General features: G+C 62.9%; 1 protein-coding gene across 1 annotated transcript in view; it reads left to right on the top strand.

The window, feature by feature from the left end:
- ARHGEF18 (Rho/Rac guanine nucleotide exchange factor 18) overlaps positions 1–16,566 on the top strand; it is a 59,821-nt gene extending 43,255 nt beyond the window's left edge. Inside the window, exons 11-29 of the mRNA XM_040990356.1 lie at positions 4,691–4,850; positions 5,856–5,968; positions 6,172–6,312; positions 6,871–7,121; positions 7,225–7,350; positions 8,842–8,959; positions 9,825–10,073; positions 11,007–11,083; positions 11,573–11,751; positions 12,235–12,326; positions 12,495–12,677; positions 12,929–13,066; positions 13,294–13,415; positions 13,860–13,916; positions 14,017–14,064; positions 14,182–14,670; positions 14,955–15,291; positions 15,977–16,102; positions 16,192–16,566. Coding sequence (XP_040846290.1) covers positions 4,691–4,850; positions 5,856–5,968; positions 6,172–6,312; positions 6,871–7,121; positions 7,225–7,350; positions 8,842–8,959; positions 9,825–10,073; positions 11,007–11,083; positions 11,573–11,751; positions 12,235–12,326; positions 12,495–12,677; positions 12,929–13,066; positions 13,294–13,415; positions 13,860–13,916; positions 14,017–14,064; positions 14,182–14,670; positions 14,955–15,291; positions 15,977–16,102; positions 16,192–16,367 — 3,182 coding nt within the window. The 3' untranslated portion in view covers positions 16,368–16,566. The remainder of the gene's footprint in view (positions 1–4,690; positions 4,851–5,855; positions 5,969–6,171; positions 6,313–6,870; positions 7,122–7,224; positions 7,351–8,841; positions 8,960–9,824; positions 10,074–11,006; positions 11,084–11,572; positions 11,752–12,234; positions 12,327–12,494; positions 12,678–12,928; positions 13,067–13,293; positions 13,416–13,859; positions 13,917–14,016; positions 14,065–14,181; positions 14,671–14,954; positions 15,292–15,976; positions 16,103–16,191) is intronic.
- Positions 16,567–18,679: the final 2,113 nt, after the last annotated feature.

Raw genomic sequence — 18,679 nt, forward strand, 5'->3', positions numbered from 1 at the left:
CCAGGCCACAGGCAAGGGAGCTGGATGGGAAGCGGGGCCCCTGGGACACGAAACAGTGCCCCTATGGGATCCCGGTACATGCGAGGCAGGGACTTCAGTCACTAGGCTACCGTGCCAGACCCAAGTGTGAGGTTTTGCACTTTGCCTAGTACCCTGAAGACCCACCATGCCATGAAGTTTTCAATCTTCCACAGCCACCAAAATCCACAGGGGCCCAAGTGCCCTGTCTGTAAAATGCCCAAGTGTTTGTACAGATCGTATGTATTTCCTCTGATATAGTTTTTTTTATATTTAAATATATATATATATATATTTTTTTTTTTTAAATCTGAGGGAGAGGTTGGCACAGAGATCTTCCGTCTGCTGCTTCACTCCCCCACAAATAGGAGCCTGGTGCCTCCTCTGGGTCTCCCGTGTGGGTGCAGAGGCCCCAGGACCTGGACCATCCTCTGCTGCCTCCCCAGGCGTAGTAACAGAGAGTTCAATTTGGAAGTGCAACAGCTGGGACTTGAACCCAGCACCCTTGTCAGTTGCCAGCACATCACGTGTCGGTGTTACCCACTACACCACAACGCCGACCTTTGGTGTATTTGAAAGGCAGAGCGGTCTCAGGCACTAGTTCCCCCTGCTAGGTGTCTGCCACCTCAAGCCCACGACTGAGCCAAGCCAAAGCAGGGGTCCCCCGTCCCCCTCCCCCCTCGTGTCAAATGGCAGGGACCAAAGGACTTGAATCCCCTCTTGCGTCTCCAAGGGTGTGTGCGTCAGGAAGAAAACAGAGTCAGGAATTGGACCTGGGACTCGAACCCAAATGCTCAGGCATGTCAGGCACGGATGGGATTGAAGCAAGGACTTGGCCCCGACCCCAAGCACCACCCCCACACCCCACACCCCCCCACCCCGTGCGGGCAAACCTACGTCATCTCTGCATGATAGCTTGTCGTAGCTAGTACAAGCTAAGCGGCTTGTAAGTACACAGCCACCGGCTGTGTCGTTTAGGGAGCCGACGGGGAGAGAAGTGCGGACACGTAGGACAGGGCCCTTATTCCCCGGATGGGGTGGATGGGGTGCAGGACGCCACCCCTGGCCACTCTGACCCCTCCGTTATCCCTGTCTCTTAACATTTGTCTTTTGCCACCAGTAGGATCGGGTTAAAACGTTACACTGTTATTCGTGTCCCACACAGTCTGGCTCCCATGTGACAGACAGATGGGTGAGACATCAAACCGAGGCAGGGCAGGGGGAAAAAAAAAATCAATCAATGCCGTGTCTTCACATTCGATCGAAATCTATTCTCGGGCAGCGGCTGAGAAGCCAGGAACTGCCAACTAGAGACTTGGCCCAGCATCCCATTTTCTTGTCTTAATTGTCTTGTGAGCCCTCGCCACGGGGGCAGCCAGTTCTTGCTGGAACTCTCCAGAGCCAGCTGGCGGAGGACACAAAACCTCCCTAGATGGACAAGAGAAGGGACAGGTTACTTCCCAGGCTGGGTCTCTCCCACGTGGGGGGCGCGGGGGGGGGTGGGGCAGGGGTACCCAAGGACTCAGTCATCGCTGGCCATGCGCAGTGGGCCGCAGCAGGTGCAGCCCCCACCACCAAGGCCTGTGGGTTGATGCTCGCCCCCTCCCAGCAGGGAAGGACAGACGGTGTTAATGAGGCTGCCAGAACGGGCTGTCGCGCCACGTGTGCGCCTGCGTGACCCACCCTGGCTGTCAGCACCAGGGAACCCGCGGGGCTGAGGGCCTGGTGTCCGTTCCTGCTATTGCTCAGGGCCAAGGGTAACCGAACTGACCGGTCGCCATCCTGTTCTGTACCTGTGGGGTGGGCCCTTCCCTTCCCTGGAGAGAGAGAAAGAGAGAGTTTAGCAGCTTCACAGCCATTAGCTGTTACCATCCGTAACACTCCCGGCCGGGGCGAGCCTCCAGCTGCCTCCTTTTGCGGTGCACCTGTCGGCTCCTGCACATTGCCTGCAACTGGCAGCATTCGGAGTCCCGGGTCTGCCTTCCTTCAGGGGGCGCGTGTCTGCACCCCATTCTTTCTCTGGCTGATCGATATTCTGTATTATGGAAGGATAGGACCACACCGTGTCCAGCATCCACTCCCTCGGGCAGGTGCACCAGCGGACAGGCGCAGGGCCCCGCGCTGTCTGCATCTGAGTGCTTAAGAAACCATCTTCCATTTACTGATTGACTCCTCTCCCAGTCATCAGAGCGCCCAGGGCTGGGCCAAGCTGACCTGGTCCACACGGGTACCAACACCTGCTGCCTGCCTTGCCAGGCACATCAGCAGGAAGTTAAATCAGGTGAAGCAGCGACTCAACGTGCTATGCGCCACACCGCCCACCCCACGCTGTGGTGTCCTTTGTCCCTTTAGACTTAAGCAAACTACATACAGCCAGCAGAGGCTGCCCCAGCCTGGCAGGCTGCCCCGCAAGTGGCTCAGGGGCCCCTGGGATTTGCTGTAACTGGCTGCGGTAAGACCCACCAAACTGATTGGTGGAAGTTCAGTGTACTCAGAAGCAGGCGGACGGGGCACACGAGGGCTGGTGGGGGAGTTGGGGAAGGCAGGGAAGGGGTGCGCAACCAGAGCTTTCCTTGCTTGAGGAAAGCCACAGGGTGGCAAGGCCCGCTGGTAGGGAGGCTATGGGTCAGCTACTTTCCCGTGGAGGGGCACGGCTCGAGACCCCACCACCACCCAAGCATCAGAAACACCAGCAGAGAAGGCGTGGCTCATGCAGTGTCCCCAGCCGAGCCGCCGTTAGTGACCCCCACGGCCTCCCCCCCCCCCGCCCCCTTAAAGACGCTTGGATGGGGACTGTCCACCCTGAGACAGCGGGAAGCCCCACTTGCGGGCCCCGGCACTTCTGATTGCAGCGTGCTGCGCAAGTGTGACCTTGGGTCCCTGGCTCCTGGCTTCCTTCCGCTCCAGCTCTGGCTGTAGCGGGCGTTGAGGAAGCAGGCCAGCCTCTCTTCTCTCTCTCTCTCTAATTATACATACCCACATGTATACATGCAATTTCTAGTTCTGCAGGCTTCATTTTTGCCCAGTGCTCATTGGTTTATTAAAGTGCTTTGGGACGAGCAAAATTCCCAGGTGGGGTTTTGAGGTGAGCTTTTTCCTCTTGGGTGTGCGTGCTATTTGACTAAAGCAGGATCTGCCTGACTCGGGGCAGGCCCCTGGACCCACAGGAGCTGCTTGTGTCACCTACGCCAGCAGGTTCCTCCCAGCCCACGTCTAAGCCCCCGCCCCGCGTCTGCACGCTTAGGTCACGACTTCCTGGGTGGAGCTTCCCAAGGCCTGGCAACAACAGAAGGTGCCCACCCTGGGGAACCAGGGACCCCCCCCCCCCGGGTTGTCTCTGTGCCTAGACACGGGGCAGGGGCTCTCAGACCCTCTCTGTGGGAGCTGTGTCATTTCTGGAGTCACAATAACCCACCCCAGTGACAGTGGCCCTGAATCTCGTGCGTGGCAGCCGCCCCAAGTTTCCACCTGAACTCGAACTCGCTCAGAGTCGGGCTGGGGGTTGCAACATAGCATGTTCACCAGCTGCTTGTCGCTCTCGCATGCCAGCTGCTGTTACCAGCTTGAGCCCCGGCCACTCCGCTTCCGGTCCAGTTCCCTGCTCACACGCTTGGGAAGCCACCGACGATGATCCAGGTGCTTGGCCCCTCACCACCCCCTATGGGGGGGAGCCTAGGATCCACTAGCCCCAGCCCTGGCTTGTTGGCAGCCTTCAGCAGAATGCCAGACAACCCCTTCTAACTCAGCTATGGCTCCGGGTTCTTGGCACCACAAAATTCAGGGCACTAGGGCAGGGAGCCTGGGTCCGGAGTAGCTTCGGGCACTGCAGTGGGTCCACGGAAACCCGGACCCCCACGCAGCAAGCTGCACCTGTTGCCACGCACCTGTCACAGAGGCACACCGTTGCTCAACCCCGCCTGGGGCAGTTTGAAGATAACCTGAAAATAACTGAAGCCAGCGGCCCATCCCAACAAGGCAGGACCCCAGGCAGGGCTGCTGGACCAGGAGGGGAAGGGCAGCATGGCATCCTGTTTGCTGCCCTGGTGCCACCCCGCCATCCCTGCTACAGCTTTACTCCCCAAGCCTGTCCCTGCACACGGAGCCTTTTCTCGGTGACAGCAAACGGCTCGGCGCCACCCCCCTCCGCCAAGCCCAAGGAAGCCAGCAAAGAAAATCGTTGCTTTTTTTTCTTCTTCTCCTTTTAATTTATTTATCGTTTGACCCAAGGAGAAGGCGCGCTGCGTCTCCACGCCAAACAGTCACAATGGGGGACCAATTTCCTGCCCTCCAGCCCCGCCGCCTCCGCCAATACTGCGAGGGGAAGACGCAGGCAGCTCCGTTTTCTAGAAGGATCCCAGCGAGGCATAAAAGCCGCGCGCGCAGTCGTCTGGCACGGTGGCAGCAGAGGTGGCAGCGGCAGGTGCCCCCCGCCAGGCTCCGAGCACAAACATGGGGAACGCTCACTCCAAAAGCAGCGGTGACGGCGCCAGGCGCGCCGAGCTGTCCATCTGTGGCGCGTTCCCCAGGAAGTGGGGCGACAATGTGTTCTTGGATAGCGAGCTCCTTACCTCCCGGGTCCTGTCGGTGCTACGGCCAGAGCGGGGCCTGGGCGCGGGTGACCTGCGCTGCCCGGCCCACTTTCTGAGCAACAACTCCGTCTTTGCCTCCGTAGCCGCCTCGCTCAAAGACCGCCCTCGGGCCGGCCTCCTGTCCCAGGGCAGCCCGGGCCTGTCCAGGAATGTCGGCATGACGGTCGCGCAGAGAGGGGCTCCCCAGCCAACACCGGGCCCGGCCGGAGCAGCAGCAGCAGCAGCAGCAGCGGTGCGCCTCGGGTAAGCCAGGGGAAGGCCGGTCCCCCCCTGGGGCGCAGCAGGTGGGATGTTGGGCCAGGGGTTTGGGGGGATGGAGGGCTGTATAGAAGCCACCCCGAATGGAGACACCCCCCCCCCCAATATTTGGATCACTTTGATTCGGCAGAGTTGGTCCCCTATACGTGCAGTTGCCATTCATTAACACCTCCCCCCAAGACACCTGCCACACACCCCGGGAGGCAGGTGGCCCTGTAGGGGCTGCCGGGAGACAGGGCGGGCTGCTGGCCGTGTCCAGCCCCGGCACTGCGCCATTGGCAGAATTCGGGAGCGTTTGGGATGCTACCGAAACCCATGACGTTGGGAAACATTTTTAGTGAGCTGGTGGAGAAGGTGGCACGGGCTGCCCCCGTGCCTATAAAAACGGAACCCTGTCCTCCCGGCGCCCCTGTGGCCACCTGGTCCCCAGCAGCACGAAGGGCAAGGGGCTGCCGTTGAAGACCCAGGCTCACACCCAGTGCGGGGTCATGTCCGAGCAGGAGAAAGCCCAGGGGAGGGGGCCGTGCCCGGCCCACCCCCTCCGCAGCACAGGCAGACCACAGGAGGGGGTCCCGGGTGACAAATGAGGGACATTTCAAAGCCGCAGGCGGAGGGGGAGGAGGGGGGAAGGGGGCTTGGGGGGCGCTCCCATCGGGAAGACACGCGAATGTTTTTGTTTCCATGTCCTGACACGTTACCCTGAACCCCAGGAAAGGGTAGGGCGTGTGGTTTCCATGCATCAGTTAACTAGAAGGAACTGAATAGAGAGGAGAGAAATCTGTGATCAGGTTAAGCCTCATAGTGAAAACTAGAAAGTTCTGGAATGTTCTCTGGTGGACCCATGAGTGTGGTGTGGGTGTCTGTAGGATGGAGCAGTGTGTGTGTGTGTGAGACGTGGGTACTTGTGTGTGATTGCGTTAATGTATTTTAATTCCACCGCTTGCAAAAGCCGATTTTTTTTTTCTTTTTCTTTTGGTCCTTTGCCCTTAGACCAGTCTCAGGAGAGATGGACGAGGCTGACTCCGCCTTTGTCCGATTCAAACAGGCAGCCGACGACTCTCTCTCGCTCACGTCCACCAATGCCGAGTCCGTTTTCGTCGAAGGTACGGGCGGCCCCCGTGGGCATCCATCGGTCCCCATGGGTAACCAGGAAGTGCCAGGCGGGTTGTGGGGGTGGTGGGCAGTGGGGCACGTATCCTGGTACCACGTGTCCATGGAAGGGTCCGAGGTGGGTCAGCGGGAGATGCCCCACCAAGCCCGGTCCCGGCAGCAACCACCACTTACCCCCCCCCAAATCTTCCCTCAGACCCCTACACGGCCTCACTAAGGGGCGAAATCGAGTTGGACACTCACGAGTTCGAGGCCGAGTCCTGGAGCCTCGCCGTGGAGCCAGCCTACGCCAAGAAGCAGAAGAGAGAGGTGGTGAAACGGCAGGACGTGGTATACGGTGAGGCAGCCACAGCCCCACGTCCTTCCCTGGAGTCTGGTCCCACGGAGGCTGGCCCGCCCCCCCATCCCCACCCGGCCTCGCGAGGGGCCGACACCAGCCAGCTGGCTGGAGAGGGCTTGGGGCCACAAACCACCGGACGCATCTTGCTATGTCATACCCGGGTCTGGGTGTGGCCAAGACATACGTGGCAACACGTGCTGTCCACCACAGGCTGGGGACATCTCTGGGGACTTGAGGCAGGAGCCTCCCTTCAGATGCCACTGTCCCAGCATGCCTCATGAGGCTCTCCCTCTCTCTCTCTCTCTCTGTCTCTCCCTCTCTCTCTCTCTGTTGCTGCTTTAACTGGGGCACATCAGGGGAGGCCTGGGCACCCCAGGCAGTGAGAAAGGGCACAAGGGCCCTATGTGGAGTGGGGGAGGGGAGGGCGGGGGTGTGTTTTTAGAAGCCAGCCCAGCCTGAGCAGGCAGGTTGGAGGGAGGGAGGGTGGGTGAGCCGGGAACTAAGCAGCCCCCACGAGCCCCCTCCATCCTCCCCCTCTCCCCACCCCCCACGCAGAGCTAATGCAGACAGAGGCACATCACGTCCGCACGCTCAAGATCATGCTGAAAGTGTACTCCAGGGCCCTGCAGGAGGAGCTGCAGTTCAGCGCCAAGGCCACCGGCCGCCTCTTCCCGGTCGCCGATGACCTGCTGCATCTGCACGCCCACTTCCTGGCCCGCCTCAAGGAGCGCCGCCATGAGGCGCTGGAGGAGGGCAGCGAGCGGAATTACATCGTCCAGAAGATCGGGGACCTCCTCATGCAGCAGGTGGGCGGGGCGAGTGGGACCATGCCTCCTGGGCGGGGTTTTCCCATCATCGTCTCCCTCTCCCCCCCCCCCTTCACTGACATCCCATCCCATCCCGTGGTAGTTTTCAGGTGAAAACGGGGAGAAGATGAAAGAGAAATACGGTGTGTTCTGCAGCGGCCACAACGACGCAGTCAGCCACTACAAGCTGCTGCTGCAGCAGAATAAGAAATTCCAGAACTTGATCAAGGTGAGAGCCAAGCAAGCGGCTATCGCACCTGCCACGGGGAGGCAGTGTCTCAGGACTACGGGGGTGGGGGGCTGGAGAGTCCCACCTTTTTAGCAAGCTGTATGATTTTCACAGCTGAGTTCTTTGGAGCTGTGTGACAACCCTCGGTGACTATAACAGAACGGCTGAGGCAGGCTAGTCAACCTTAGAAGGAAAAGAGGTTTCTTTCCGCTCGTGGTTCCAGAGGTGAAGGGTTGAGGGGCTCCTCGCCCCAGATGTGTCGGAAGAGGCAAACACAGGGCATCACCCTCGTCTGTGCCCACACACCCACCCCCTCCCCGACAGAGCCGGCGTGTCCAAATGCAGGGCCCTGCCCCCCGTGATTGACGGATCACAGCCGTTCCCAAAGAGAGAAGGAACAGGCCTGTGGCCCAGTGGTTCAGACTCAGCCCATAGTGCATAGGCGCAGGGGGTGACTCAGGCACTGGGGTCCCTGCCACCTACCGGGGAGACCCAGATGGAGCTCCTGGCCCCAGCTCGAGCCGCCATTCTGCTCCCCTCGCTCATCCTTGACACCCCCACCCCGCCCCCAGGTTGGGGACTGGGGAGTTCCTCTCCCTGTCTGTCTGTCTCTCTCTCTCTCTCTCTCTCTCTTTCTCTGTCTCTGTGTCTGCACTTCTTGAACAGAGTTGACTCCGCTATGAGCTCAAGCCCTCCTTCGAACCACAGCAGAGCACATGGCAGCAGGGTCGGGGGAGGCCTCACAGAGGAGCCTCTCGGGGGTCCGTGGGGTGACCTTCGTGGGGGATGGGAGTGGAGAGGCAACTCAGAAGCTCAGAGCCACCCAGACATGGTCACCAGGCACACCCCACGCACACTGCCCGTAGCCAGGAAGTAGCTCAAGGCTAGGGTCCCGTCAGCTGCCGCCCCCTCAGGCTGGTTCCAGATCTCCTGTGCCCGGAAGCAACGTGTGTCCACTCACAGTGGAGCCACAGGACGAGTGGGACCTCTGGGAGGTGGGGGGGTACAGCTCACCCCATGAGCAGTACGGCACGGTGGGTCACCGTGGGCGGAAGCTCCCGGTGGCAGAAACAAGAAGCTCCTGGGCACGGGTGGGTGGGAAATGGGCTTTTTGAGGGATACCACAGCCCAGCCACGGGCTCCCAGGACCCCCACACGGCTCCCTGCGGTCAGTCCCTGCACCGCCCCCCCCCATCACCAGGACCCATCCGCAAGGGGCAGGCCCACAGCACGGGAGGTGTGGCAAGGCCGGGAGGCACCACCCAGTCTGGCTCTGGAGGGTTCCAGAAGTAACAGCAGGTGCCCCCAGCTCTCCGGAATCCGTGGTGCATCCCCCGCAAAAGCCAGAGAAGAACAGCCCCCAGGAAGGGGAAGAAGGAAGGTCCTGTGCCCCCCACCCACCCACCAACAAAGTCACCGTTTCGGGTCGTGCCCCCGTAGGGTGGCCGCTAAGATGACTACCTGCGTCCTCTGCTCTCCCCCTCCCCCCAGAAAGTGGGCAGCTCACCCATCGTGCGGCGGCTGGGTGTGCAAGAGTGCATCTTGCTGGTGACACAGCGTCTCACCAAGTACCCGGTGCTGGTGGAGCGCATCCTTCAGAACACGGAAGGTAGGGCCGGCACGCACACGCACGCATGCACACACACCCCCGGCACAGGCCGCTGGGGCGCAGCATCCCGCGGGGTACCTTGGGTTCCAGCCCTGGCTCTGCCTCCTGCAGTGGGTGCTGGGTCCTCTGCTTGGGTCCCTGCCGCCACCGGAGGAGACCCCAAGTAGGGCTCTTGGTGGGGCTGCCCCTGGCTTCAGCCTGGAGCTTGTGGTGTTGTAGGCATCTGGGGAGTGAACACGACAGATGGGAGGCCTCTCTCTCTCTCTCTCTCTCTCTGCTTTTTCAAATCAATCAAAATCGCAGAAAACCATAAGCCTGCTCCTGCACCATAAGGGACAAGCCCAGAGATGGCCAGGCTGGAGGCCAAGGTCACGGGCACAGGGCACGCTCCCCAACGGGTGGAGTCTCGGGGGGGGGGGGGGCCAGGGCAGTACCCAGCATACCTGCTGTGTCTCCAGTGGGAGTGGACCCTCCCGCCAGCCCTGATCTTGGGATGGGGGGAAACCAACTCCCAGTCAGGGTGATGGCGGGGGGTGGGGTGGTTTCCTAATGAGCTAGGGGCTAAGGGGCTATGTTTGTTGGGGAGTGCCTGGGGAGGAGGGGCTGGGGAGGGGGGGATGACACTCAAGGACATTTCAGTTGCCTTCAACAGAATCCCCTTTTCCCCCGGAGTATCCCTTAAAATCTCCCAGATTCTGGTGGCAGGGGCGGGGCTGGGGGAGTGGCTAGGCTCTTATGTAATAGCCAGAAGGACCGCCTCCAAGCCCCGCCCCGGGCAGGGACAAACACTCACCCTGTGTGTGTGTCTGTGTGTCTGTGTGTCTCCATCCGTGTGTTTGCGTATACACACGCGCGTGCACGGCAGCCGGCACCGAGGACCACGAAGACTTGACCCAGGCCCTGAACATCATCAGAGACGTCATCTCTCAAGTGGACGCCACCGTGAGCCAGCACGAGAAGGGCCAGCGGCTGCGCGAGATCGCGGGCAGAATGGAGCTCAAGTCCTCCGGCAAGTTCAAGAACGGGCTGGCCTTCCGCAAGGAGGACATGTTGCAGCGACAGCTGCAGCTGGAGGGCATGCTGTGCTGGAAGACGGCGTCTGGGCGGCTGAAAGGTGAGGGGAGGAACCCCCCTTCCCCAGCCCCCTGCACCCCTCTTCTCTCACACCCCACAGCCTCTGCGGGGAGAAAGGGGGCACCGCCACGGAGCAGGGGGCACCGCCTCGGGGGCGTGGTAGATGCCACCTGACCCCCTTGCAATCAGGAGGAGGTGACGTGCCTAGTCCCTGGGGACAGTTGGGGTACTACCCTTCTTCCTTGGCCTGTGAAACGGGGTGCAGTGCACACCAGGGGCGCCCGTGCCCTTCCGGACACAAACCCGGGGGCTGCCCTCGGACAGGCTCCACTCTGATGGCCCCACTGCGCAGGCAGCCACCCACCCAAAGACCCCAGGGTGGACAGAAAGTGCCACCAGTGGTCCCCAGCGCCCTGCTCCCCTCCTTGAGCCCTGCTATACTCAGCCCATGCTCTACTCAGCACTCGCCCCCCAGTTTCCTTCCCTCCTCTGAGCCCCCAGAGGTGTCCCAGCGTGGCACTCAATACCTGATCTTAAAAGGGTGTGGCCAGAAAGCAGCCCCAGTCCCCTTGTCATTGGAGCAGAAATATGTACCTCCCCCCCACCCCGCCCATCCCAGGTGGAATTCAAAACTTTCTACATTCCAGGCGCCCCCAAGCCGGGTGGTGGGCCCTCCTGGGGGCTTGGCTTGGAAGAGAAAGCCAGCCTCTGGGGCATATGAGAGCGCAGGGCCGTGGCCCCGGGACAGGGTCCCAGCTTCAGCTCGGCCTTGGAGCTGGAGGCGTCAGGCAGGTGTGGGAGGGAGACTGGTCCTCCCCTGGGGCGCGGAGGATGGGTCAAGGCGAGGAGATCAGCGGGGGCCTGGCAGGTGCAACAGGGAGCGTCGGGATGGGGTCGGGGGACCTGGGGCTGGCCACCCGGCAAAGCGCCGACCGCGTGGACACCCCCACCCACCCATATCCCGCCCCCCCAGACGTGCTCGCCGTTCTGCTGACTGACGTGTTGCTGTTGCTGCAAGAGAAGGACCAGAAGTACGTGTTCGCATCAGTGGTACGTGTCAGGAAGCTCCATCAACGCCAGGGCAGGGGCGGCTCCACGCCTCTCTGTCCCCCCACCACACACACCCAGGCATCTTCTGGAAGATTCTGGTACTCCTCTGGGAAGAGGAGACGAGACTCTTTAATAAGAGCAGGCGGCAGGTGTTCGGCACCACTGGGTTACAAAAACACATACCTTGGATTTAAGCATCTCAGCTCAGCTCGGCTCCCTTGGGCGGGGGGTTGCGGGGAGACGTTGGGGGGGCGGCGGGAGGGATGAGATGCAGGCTCACGCACTTGCTTGGAGTCCCTGCCACCCACGTGGGTTAAGTTCCGAGCCCCTGGAACTGGCCTGCCACTGCCCCAATCTTCACAGGCCTTGGCCGGGGCGGGGCGGGGAGCTCAAGCGATGGCCTGGGGTGGTCTCTGTCCCATCCCCCTTCCCCTACACACAGGGTGGGCCCCGCCATCCTCACTGTGACCCTCCTCCTCCTGCACGCAGGACTCCAAACCCCCGGTCATCTCCTTACAAAAGCTCATCGTGCGGGAAGTGGCCAACGAGGAAAAGGCCATGTTTCTGATCAGCGCCTCCCTGCAAGGGCCGGAAATGTATGAGATTTACACCGGCTCCAAGGAAGACCGCAACGCCTGGATGGCCCACATCCGCCGGGCCGTGGAGAGGTGTGGGGGCCCCCCCGCCCCGGCACCCCCCCCCCACCAGGCCGCTCCCACCCACACACCCTCCTGCCTTCTGTTTTCCCAGGACCCTCTGTATTCTCACTCCCTCATCCCATACGCTTCCGGTTTCTGCTGATGCCAGCACAACTTAGGAGGGAGGGAGGGGGCCCAGAGAGAGACCCAAACAGGACCTGGCATTTTGGGGGACAGTCCTGCTGGAGCAGGTAGGGGGGTGCTCCTCCCTGCAGATCCCCACCCCGTCTCCTGGAAGGTCCCAGCTAACACGACCCCAGGAAGCAAGCCAGCCTCCGCCGTTTTTCCCTCTGCCTGAGCGCTGACACCTGCCAGCCACATACACGTGCCCACGGGGATCCCTTCCTCGCCCCCCCACCCCCCTCTCCAAGCACACGCTGAGGCCCTGCAAAAACCAGAGGGGCTCTTGGCGGCTGGCTCCTATGTGGCGACAGGCTGTTGCTTTGCCTACAGCTGCCCCGATGAGGAGGAGGGACCTTTCGGTGAGGCCGAGGAGGACAGGAAGGTGCTGGAGGCCCGTGCCAGCCGACTCCGGGACTTCCAAGGTGAGGGGATGTGAAACAGGGGATGACATGGAAAAGGCAGGGAGGGAGGGTAGGGCCCCTTCCACACACACACCCCGGCTGCCCTCCCCTGGGGGATCCCTGCCTGGGTGCCACGTGGGGAGGCTGAGTGGACTGTTCCCTTCCCCCCACCCCCACCCGGGCACATAGTCCGGCTGAGCCATCAGGACCAGCTGATTGCCAGGAGCCTGGCCGAGAAGCAACACATCTATTTGGAGATGGCCGAGATGGCCGGCTTCGAAGACGCCACCCATTTCGGGCTCCTGCTGCGTGGCGGGGACCCGTCCGAGACACTGCAGGGCGAACGGATCCTGAGGTCGGCCATGAGCGAGAGTGAGTCGGGGCGCCCCCCCCCCCCCCCCCCAGGCCTCAGCCACACGGATCCCTCACAGCTCCTGTTCTCTGGGCCCCACATCCCACCCGACCCTGGATCAGAGGCTGAGCTGGGCGGGTTCCTCTTTCTGAGGTGACACTCCGCCCTGAACAGGGGCATGGAGTGAGGCAGCTAGCCCAGCCCCGACCACAGGATAAACCCACCCCCCCCACACACACACACACCTCTGGCTCCCCGTCTCCTTCCACAGTCGAGATCCTCCAGAGCCTGGTCTGTGGACGCCTGGCCAGCACCAGCGGCCACCCGGACGATGAAGGCGGCTCGGCTGGTCTGCCCTGGAGGACAGACAGCTCCGGGGGCCAGGATAGCCCCAGTAGCCCCAGCAAGAGTAGGTGCCACTCCCCCCGCCAACCCCACCCCCTGCCCCAGGGAGCCCCCATAAGGCTGCCTGGCTGCTGGCAGAAGCTGAGGGTCCTCCTGGGTGGGGTTTCTACAAACCTTCCAGAACCCTGCAGGTGCTTGCCGGCCCAGGATAACGGGCAGCAGCACCCTCTGCTGTTCTGGATGCCTTAGCTGGCCTCACACGCCCACCCCATGACTTTGGGCCTTTTTTAGATGGCAGTTTCAAGAAGGGCAGCGACCCCCGGCCACAAGACTGGCAGGGCCCTGCCAACGTCCCCGACCCAAAGCCAGGCGACGGTGACGGCCTGGGCGGCTCCGAGGATACCCCACAGGCGGTAGGTTACCACCCAGATTCACGTCTTGCCGTGACTGGCAATGTCTTGGCCCACAGCATCCTGCAGGCCGTGAGGTGGGCAGGAGAGACCATGTCCAAAGTACCAATGGCAGAGACCCAAGGGGGCTCAGGGCTTTCCTCTGGGGGCGGGGGGGTCCAGTGTCCAGTGCCAGGGGCCCTCTGCTGTCCTCTGCCCCCGGGCTCAGAAGCCACCTCTGGCCAGCTCTGTCGCGTGGACTTGACCCTGCGGCCTGTACAGACAACCCAAGCCCCACACCCTCTCGTTGGCTCAGGTTAGATCAGCAGCCAGGCCAGGCTCCTCACCTCTGCTGTGACCCGTGTGGAGGGGGATGGGATGAGTGGTCCATACACAGTGCCCAGGGCCTCCCGGGAATTGGCCCTTCGAGTGCTTTGGGGGGTGGTTCTGACTCTGCCGTGTTGGCAGGTGGAAGCGCCGGACACAGAGTCTACTCCCAGACTGCCCATGGTCCTGGAGTCAGAGGTAGGCGGGGGCTTGGCCTTCCAGGGGGCGGCACCTGGCGCCCACGCCCCACATCCCTGACACATCCATGACACATCCATGACTCTTCCCCTCCCTGCAGCTCGTCCAGCGCATCCAGACGCTGTCCCAGCTGCTGCTCAGCCTCCAGGTACTCGGTGGGCTCCCGGAAGGGACTGGCTGTACCTGCCCTGCCCTGCCCTGCCCTGCCCTGCCGAGCGGGCGTGGGCATAGCTCTCCCCAGCCCTACTCTTTCCCCAACCCGCAGGCAGTCATCGCCCAGCAGGACAGCTACGTGGAGGTGCAGCGGGCCTCGCTACAGGAGCGGGAGCAACAGATGCGGATACAGTCGACGCGCGGGAACCTGCTGCTGGAGCAGGAGCGGCAGCGTAACTTCGAGAAGCAGCGGGAGGAGCGGGCGGGCGTGGAGAAGCTGCAGCAGCAGCTGCGCCAGGAGCAGCAGCGCTGGGAACGGGAGCGGGAGCGTCAGCGGCAGGAGCTGGAGCACGCCGGCGCGCAGCTGCAGGAGCGGGAGCACCAGGCCCGCCAGCTGCGCGCACGCCTCGACCAGGATCGCGCCGAGCTCGAGCGCCAGCGCCAGGCCTACCAGCACGACCTGGAGAGACTGCGCGAGGCCCAGCGCGCCGTGGAACGCGAGCGCGAGCGGGTGGAGCTGCAACGCCGCCTCAAGAAACAGAACACCATGCCCGGGGCACTGTCGTCTCCGCCACCGCAGCCACCCGAAGCCGTGCTGGAGGTGAGCAGCAGGTGCACGCCTGCCAGGGCCTTCCAGGCTCGATCCCAGAAACCCAGGGTCGTGCGGGCGCGGGTCTCTGAGGGTCTGGTTTTAGCAGACAGAGCCGGCGACTCATTGTCAAGGGCCTGTCTGCGTGCGGGAACTGGAGCAGGAGCGAGGGGGCAGGTGCACAGGGTCTAGGCCAGCAGACCTGGTGGGGAACAACGCTGGGGATTCCAGTGGGGCGGGCGGCTCCCACCAGCATCCACAGCCAGGAGAGCCCCTGTCTTCTGTCTGGTCCGCAGGGCCAGTCCCCCATCCACAGCCCCAGCTTCAACGGAGATGGGCTGGAGGCACCCACAGCGTTCCCCTCCAAAGCCCTGGCCCCCCGGGCGAGCCTGGTCATGCTGGGCTCTGGGGCCGAATATACCACCGAGCGGCCCGAAGTGACACGCAGGGACAGCACCCCAGGCGAGGGCCGGCTAGCCAAAAACGACGTCCCCATCCAGCTGCTGAGCGCCACCAATCAGATCCAGAGGCCCACGGCCGTGCAGCAGCAAATTCCCACCAAGCTAGCGGCCTCCACCAAGGGCGCCAAGGACAAGGGCAAAGGCAAGGGCTCCCAGCGTTGGGAGAGCGCAGGTGAGTGGGGGTCCCTTCCAGGGCACAGGCGCGGGAAGAGTGGGTGAGTGGGGGTCCTTCTAGGGGACAGGTACAAGAGTGGGGAGTGGGTGAGTGGGGGTCCTTCCAGGGAACAGGCGTGGGAGTGGGGAGTGGGTGAGTGGGGGCCCTTCCAGGGGACAGGCGCGGGAGGAGTGGGTGAGTGGGGGTCCATCCAGGGACAGGTGCAGGAGTGGGTGAATGGGGGCCCCTTCCAGGGGACAGGCACGGGAGTGGGGAGTGGGGGTCCTACCAGGGGACAAGTGCGGAAGTGGGTGAGTGGGGGTCCTTCCAGAGGACAGGTGCAAGAGTGGGGAGTGGGTGAGTGGGGGCCCCTTCCAGGGGACAGGCGCGGGAGTGGGTGAGTGGGGGTCCTTCCAGGGACAGGTACAGGAGTGGGTGAGTGGGGGCCCCTTCCAGGGCACAGGCGCGGGAGTGGGTGAGTGGGTGAGTGGGGTTCCTTCCAGGGCACAGGCACGAGAGTGGGGAGTGGGTGAGTGGGGGCCCTACCAGGGGACAGGCACGGGAGTGGGGAGCGGGTGAGTGGGGGCCCCTTCCAGGGCACAGGCATGAGAGTAGGCAGCTGAGGCCTCCCCCCCCCCCCCCCCCCCCCCCCCACACACACACACACCACCCAAGCCAGACCTGAGCCCCCTCCCTCCTGCAGCCGCCTTCGACCTAAAGCAACAGCTACTGCTTAACAAGTTCACGGGCAAGGAGGAAAACGCCACGCGGAACCGCCGCTCGCTCAGTCCTGTCCTTCCCAGCAGCCTCGGCTCCGTGCCCCCCACAGGTGAGCCCTGGCTCCGTCCTGGGAGGCACGGCCACTTGTGGCACCTGGCGGCCGCTGACACCCCTCCCCTGTCTTCCCCCCCGCCGCAGACTCCAACTTCCCAGGCCCAAGCCCGACCCCGACTGATGCACCCCCCGAGGGCTTCATGCTGAAGGCCCCTGGCGCGCCCCCACCCCCCTCGCCACTGCTGCCCACCACGCCACTGCCCGCCACACCGCTCAGCGCCCACGAGGAAGCCAGCAAGGAAGATGTCATTTTCTTCTAGAAGGGCCACGGCACAAGGTGCGTGCCCCTCCCTGGCCTGCCCTCCCTCCGGGCTTCTGGGGACTTGCAAGAGGTGGGCGTGAGCCACCCAGCTGTCCCTCCCTCCTCTTCGTCCCGAGCACACCCCGGACAACCGACCACCCAGCCGGGTCAGCTGCCGGTGCTCGCGCTGGCGGCCTGGCCACTCTGTCTAGCTCGTGGCTTTGCGTTTATACAAAGCAGAAGTTCTCGCCAGAAGTCGGACCCACGCTCAACCAAGGAGCTGTACTTCCTAGCTCCAACCCCGTCCCATGAGTGGGGGCTGTGTGTCCATGGCAGTGAAGGACAGGGAGGAGCCCGAGGGCAGCCTGCAGGAGGCTGCTGCAGCCAGTGACCGGGACATTACGTGGGGGCTGCTGGCGTGGGCTGTGGGTTAGACACTCCCCTTCCGGGTCAGACGCCCCCACCCCATGGGCTCCCGGAGCACTTGAGGCTTATCCGCTCAGAAGGGGCAGAGGGAGTAAGCCGGCTACAGGTTGGACTGCACCTGCCCCCCAGGGGGAAGGGGGCCAGAGAGGGCCCACTCTGCAGGGTGCATTGAAATTCAAGTCTCCCCCCCAGAGTTTTACGTCCCCATGGACCCAGCAGGGCTGCTGGGAGGAAGCCCCTCACAGCGCATGTCCCATCTGGCAGGGTCGTAGGGCACCCAGGGACAGTGTGACGGTGGCCCATGCCAGCTCTGTCAGGGGGCACACACGGGTGTTGACAAGAGGGGCCTGGGCTGCTCACCCCGATGGCCCCAGGTAAGGGGCCAGACTGCTGAACCCCAGCAACGGGACCTCAGCCCTTCCTCCCTCCCAGGCCCTTTGGGGGCAGAGGGCACAGGCTTCCCCTGGACCCGGCAGCCGTGGCACCTGCTGCTGGGTGCTGCGGGCTCAGGTGGCGCAGGTAGGTGTGGGCGCTGGTCTCCGATGGCAGGTGGCGATGCCACGGATGCCACGGCTCGCCGTGTCCGCATCCCGGTCCCATTCCTCTCCCTGGGGTTTCTGCCCACCCACCTGCCACTCTCTAGACTGAGCGTGCCCACCCCTGCCCAGCATCCCACGGCCCCACAGGCTCATCTGTGCCACGTTTCTAATCGGTGTTTTGTATTTTTTTTTTTTTTGTACTGAGAAGTTATTGGAGCACTTTAGAAAGCTGACTGAGGAGTTCACCCGTTCTGTGGTGAAGACCCCCCCTCTTCCCACGCCTATGCTCTGAGATCCCCCCCCATTGGCCTGCTCCCTCGCCAGGCTCCGCCACGCAGAGGCCTCCTGGCCCTGGGGACAGGAGTTTATTCCAGAAGTGCTGTGCTGTGCACCCCTCTTGTGTCGCCAGCACCCCTCAGACCCTCCCCAGGGGAGAAGCCCCATGTGTCTGATGTTGTCAGTTGCTCAAACCGGCATCCGTGTCGCCGTGGGGTCCACACACATGTCCCCGTCCGCCTGGTCTTTGGGAGTCCCCGCTGTCGGGTATCTGGGAACCATCTTGGAATTCAGACCCAATTCCAGCAATAAACGAGTCTGAGATGGACTGGGGCTGACGCACCTTCTGCCTTCCTGGGTAGTGTCGTTCACTTAGCCTGGCCCGCCTCCCAGCGAGGGTCCTGCCACAGCCCTGGCTCTGGGCCTTCTGTCCTCCTGGGGGTGGCCCAGGCCATTACAGGAGCCCCAGGGGCTGCTGTCACAGCTCGCCCGAGAAAGCTGCCCGGTTACCAGGTAGCAGCGGGCGTCTCGGTGCCCACAGGTTGGTAATGCAGGTTTCTAACTCCAGGTTCCTCTCTTGGGCTGATTTATAATACAGAAGACTCTCTTTCCTGCACTCCCCAAGTCCAGCTCCTTGATGAGACAGATGCTGGCCGACTGACCAGAGAAGCTTCCAGGTGGAGGAGGCAGGCGGGGGCTTGACGCCACCCATGTATCCGCTCAGAAGGGGCAGAGGGAGGCAGAAGCCAGAAGTTACAGCGAGACCCCAACCAGGGGCCTTGGGCCCCTTCCCCTAGCTTGCCCACCCACCATCCCCTGCCCACCAGGGCCCCTTCCCCCTGGGACTTTCCTTCTTCACCCAAAGGACCAGAACCGAGCCAGAGTGGGTGAAGGGGCAGCGAGCGAGCAAAGGGGTGAGCAGCCCAGGGGAGATGGGTGGGCAGGCCCTGAGAGGAGCCCTGGAGCCCCCTGTGTTATCTCTGGTAGTGCTGGCCCTAGGAGTCACACACCATGTGTGGGACACAGAAGCCATGACCACCACTCGAGGCCCGCCACGTGCAGGTGGCCCTGGGTCTGAAACAGGCATGGC

Source organism: Ochotona curzoniae, unplaced genomic scaffold (genome assembly GCF_017591425.1).
Source record: "Ochotona curzoniae isolate NIBS_2020 unplaced genomic scaffold, NIBS_Ocur_1.0 contig_605, whole genome shotgun sequence".
Classification (NCBI taxonomy): domain Eukaryota; kingdom Metazoa; phylum Chordata; class Mammalia; order Lagomorpha; family Ochotonidae; genus Ochotona; species Ochotona curzoniae.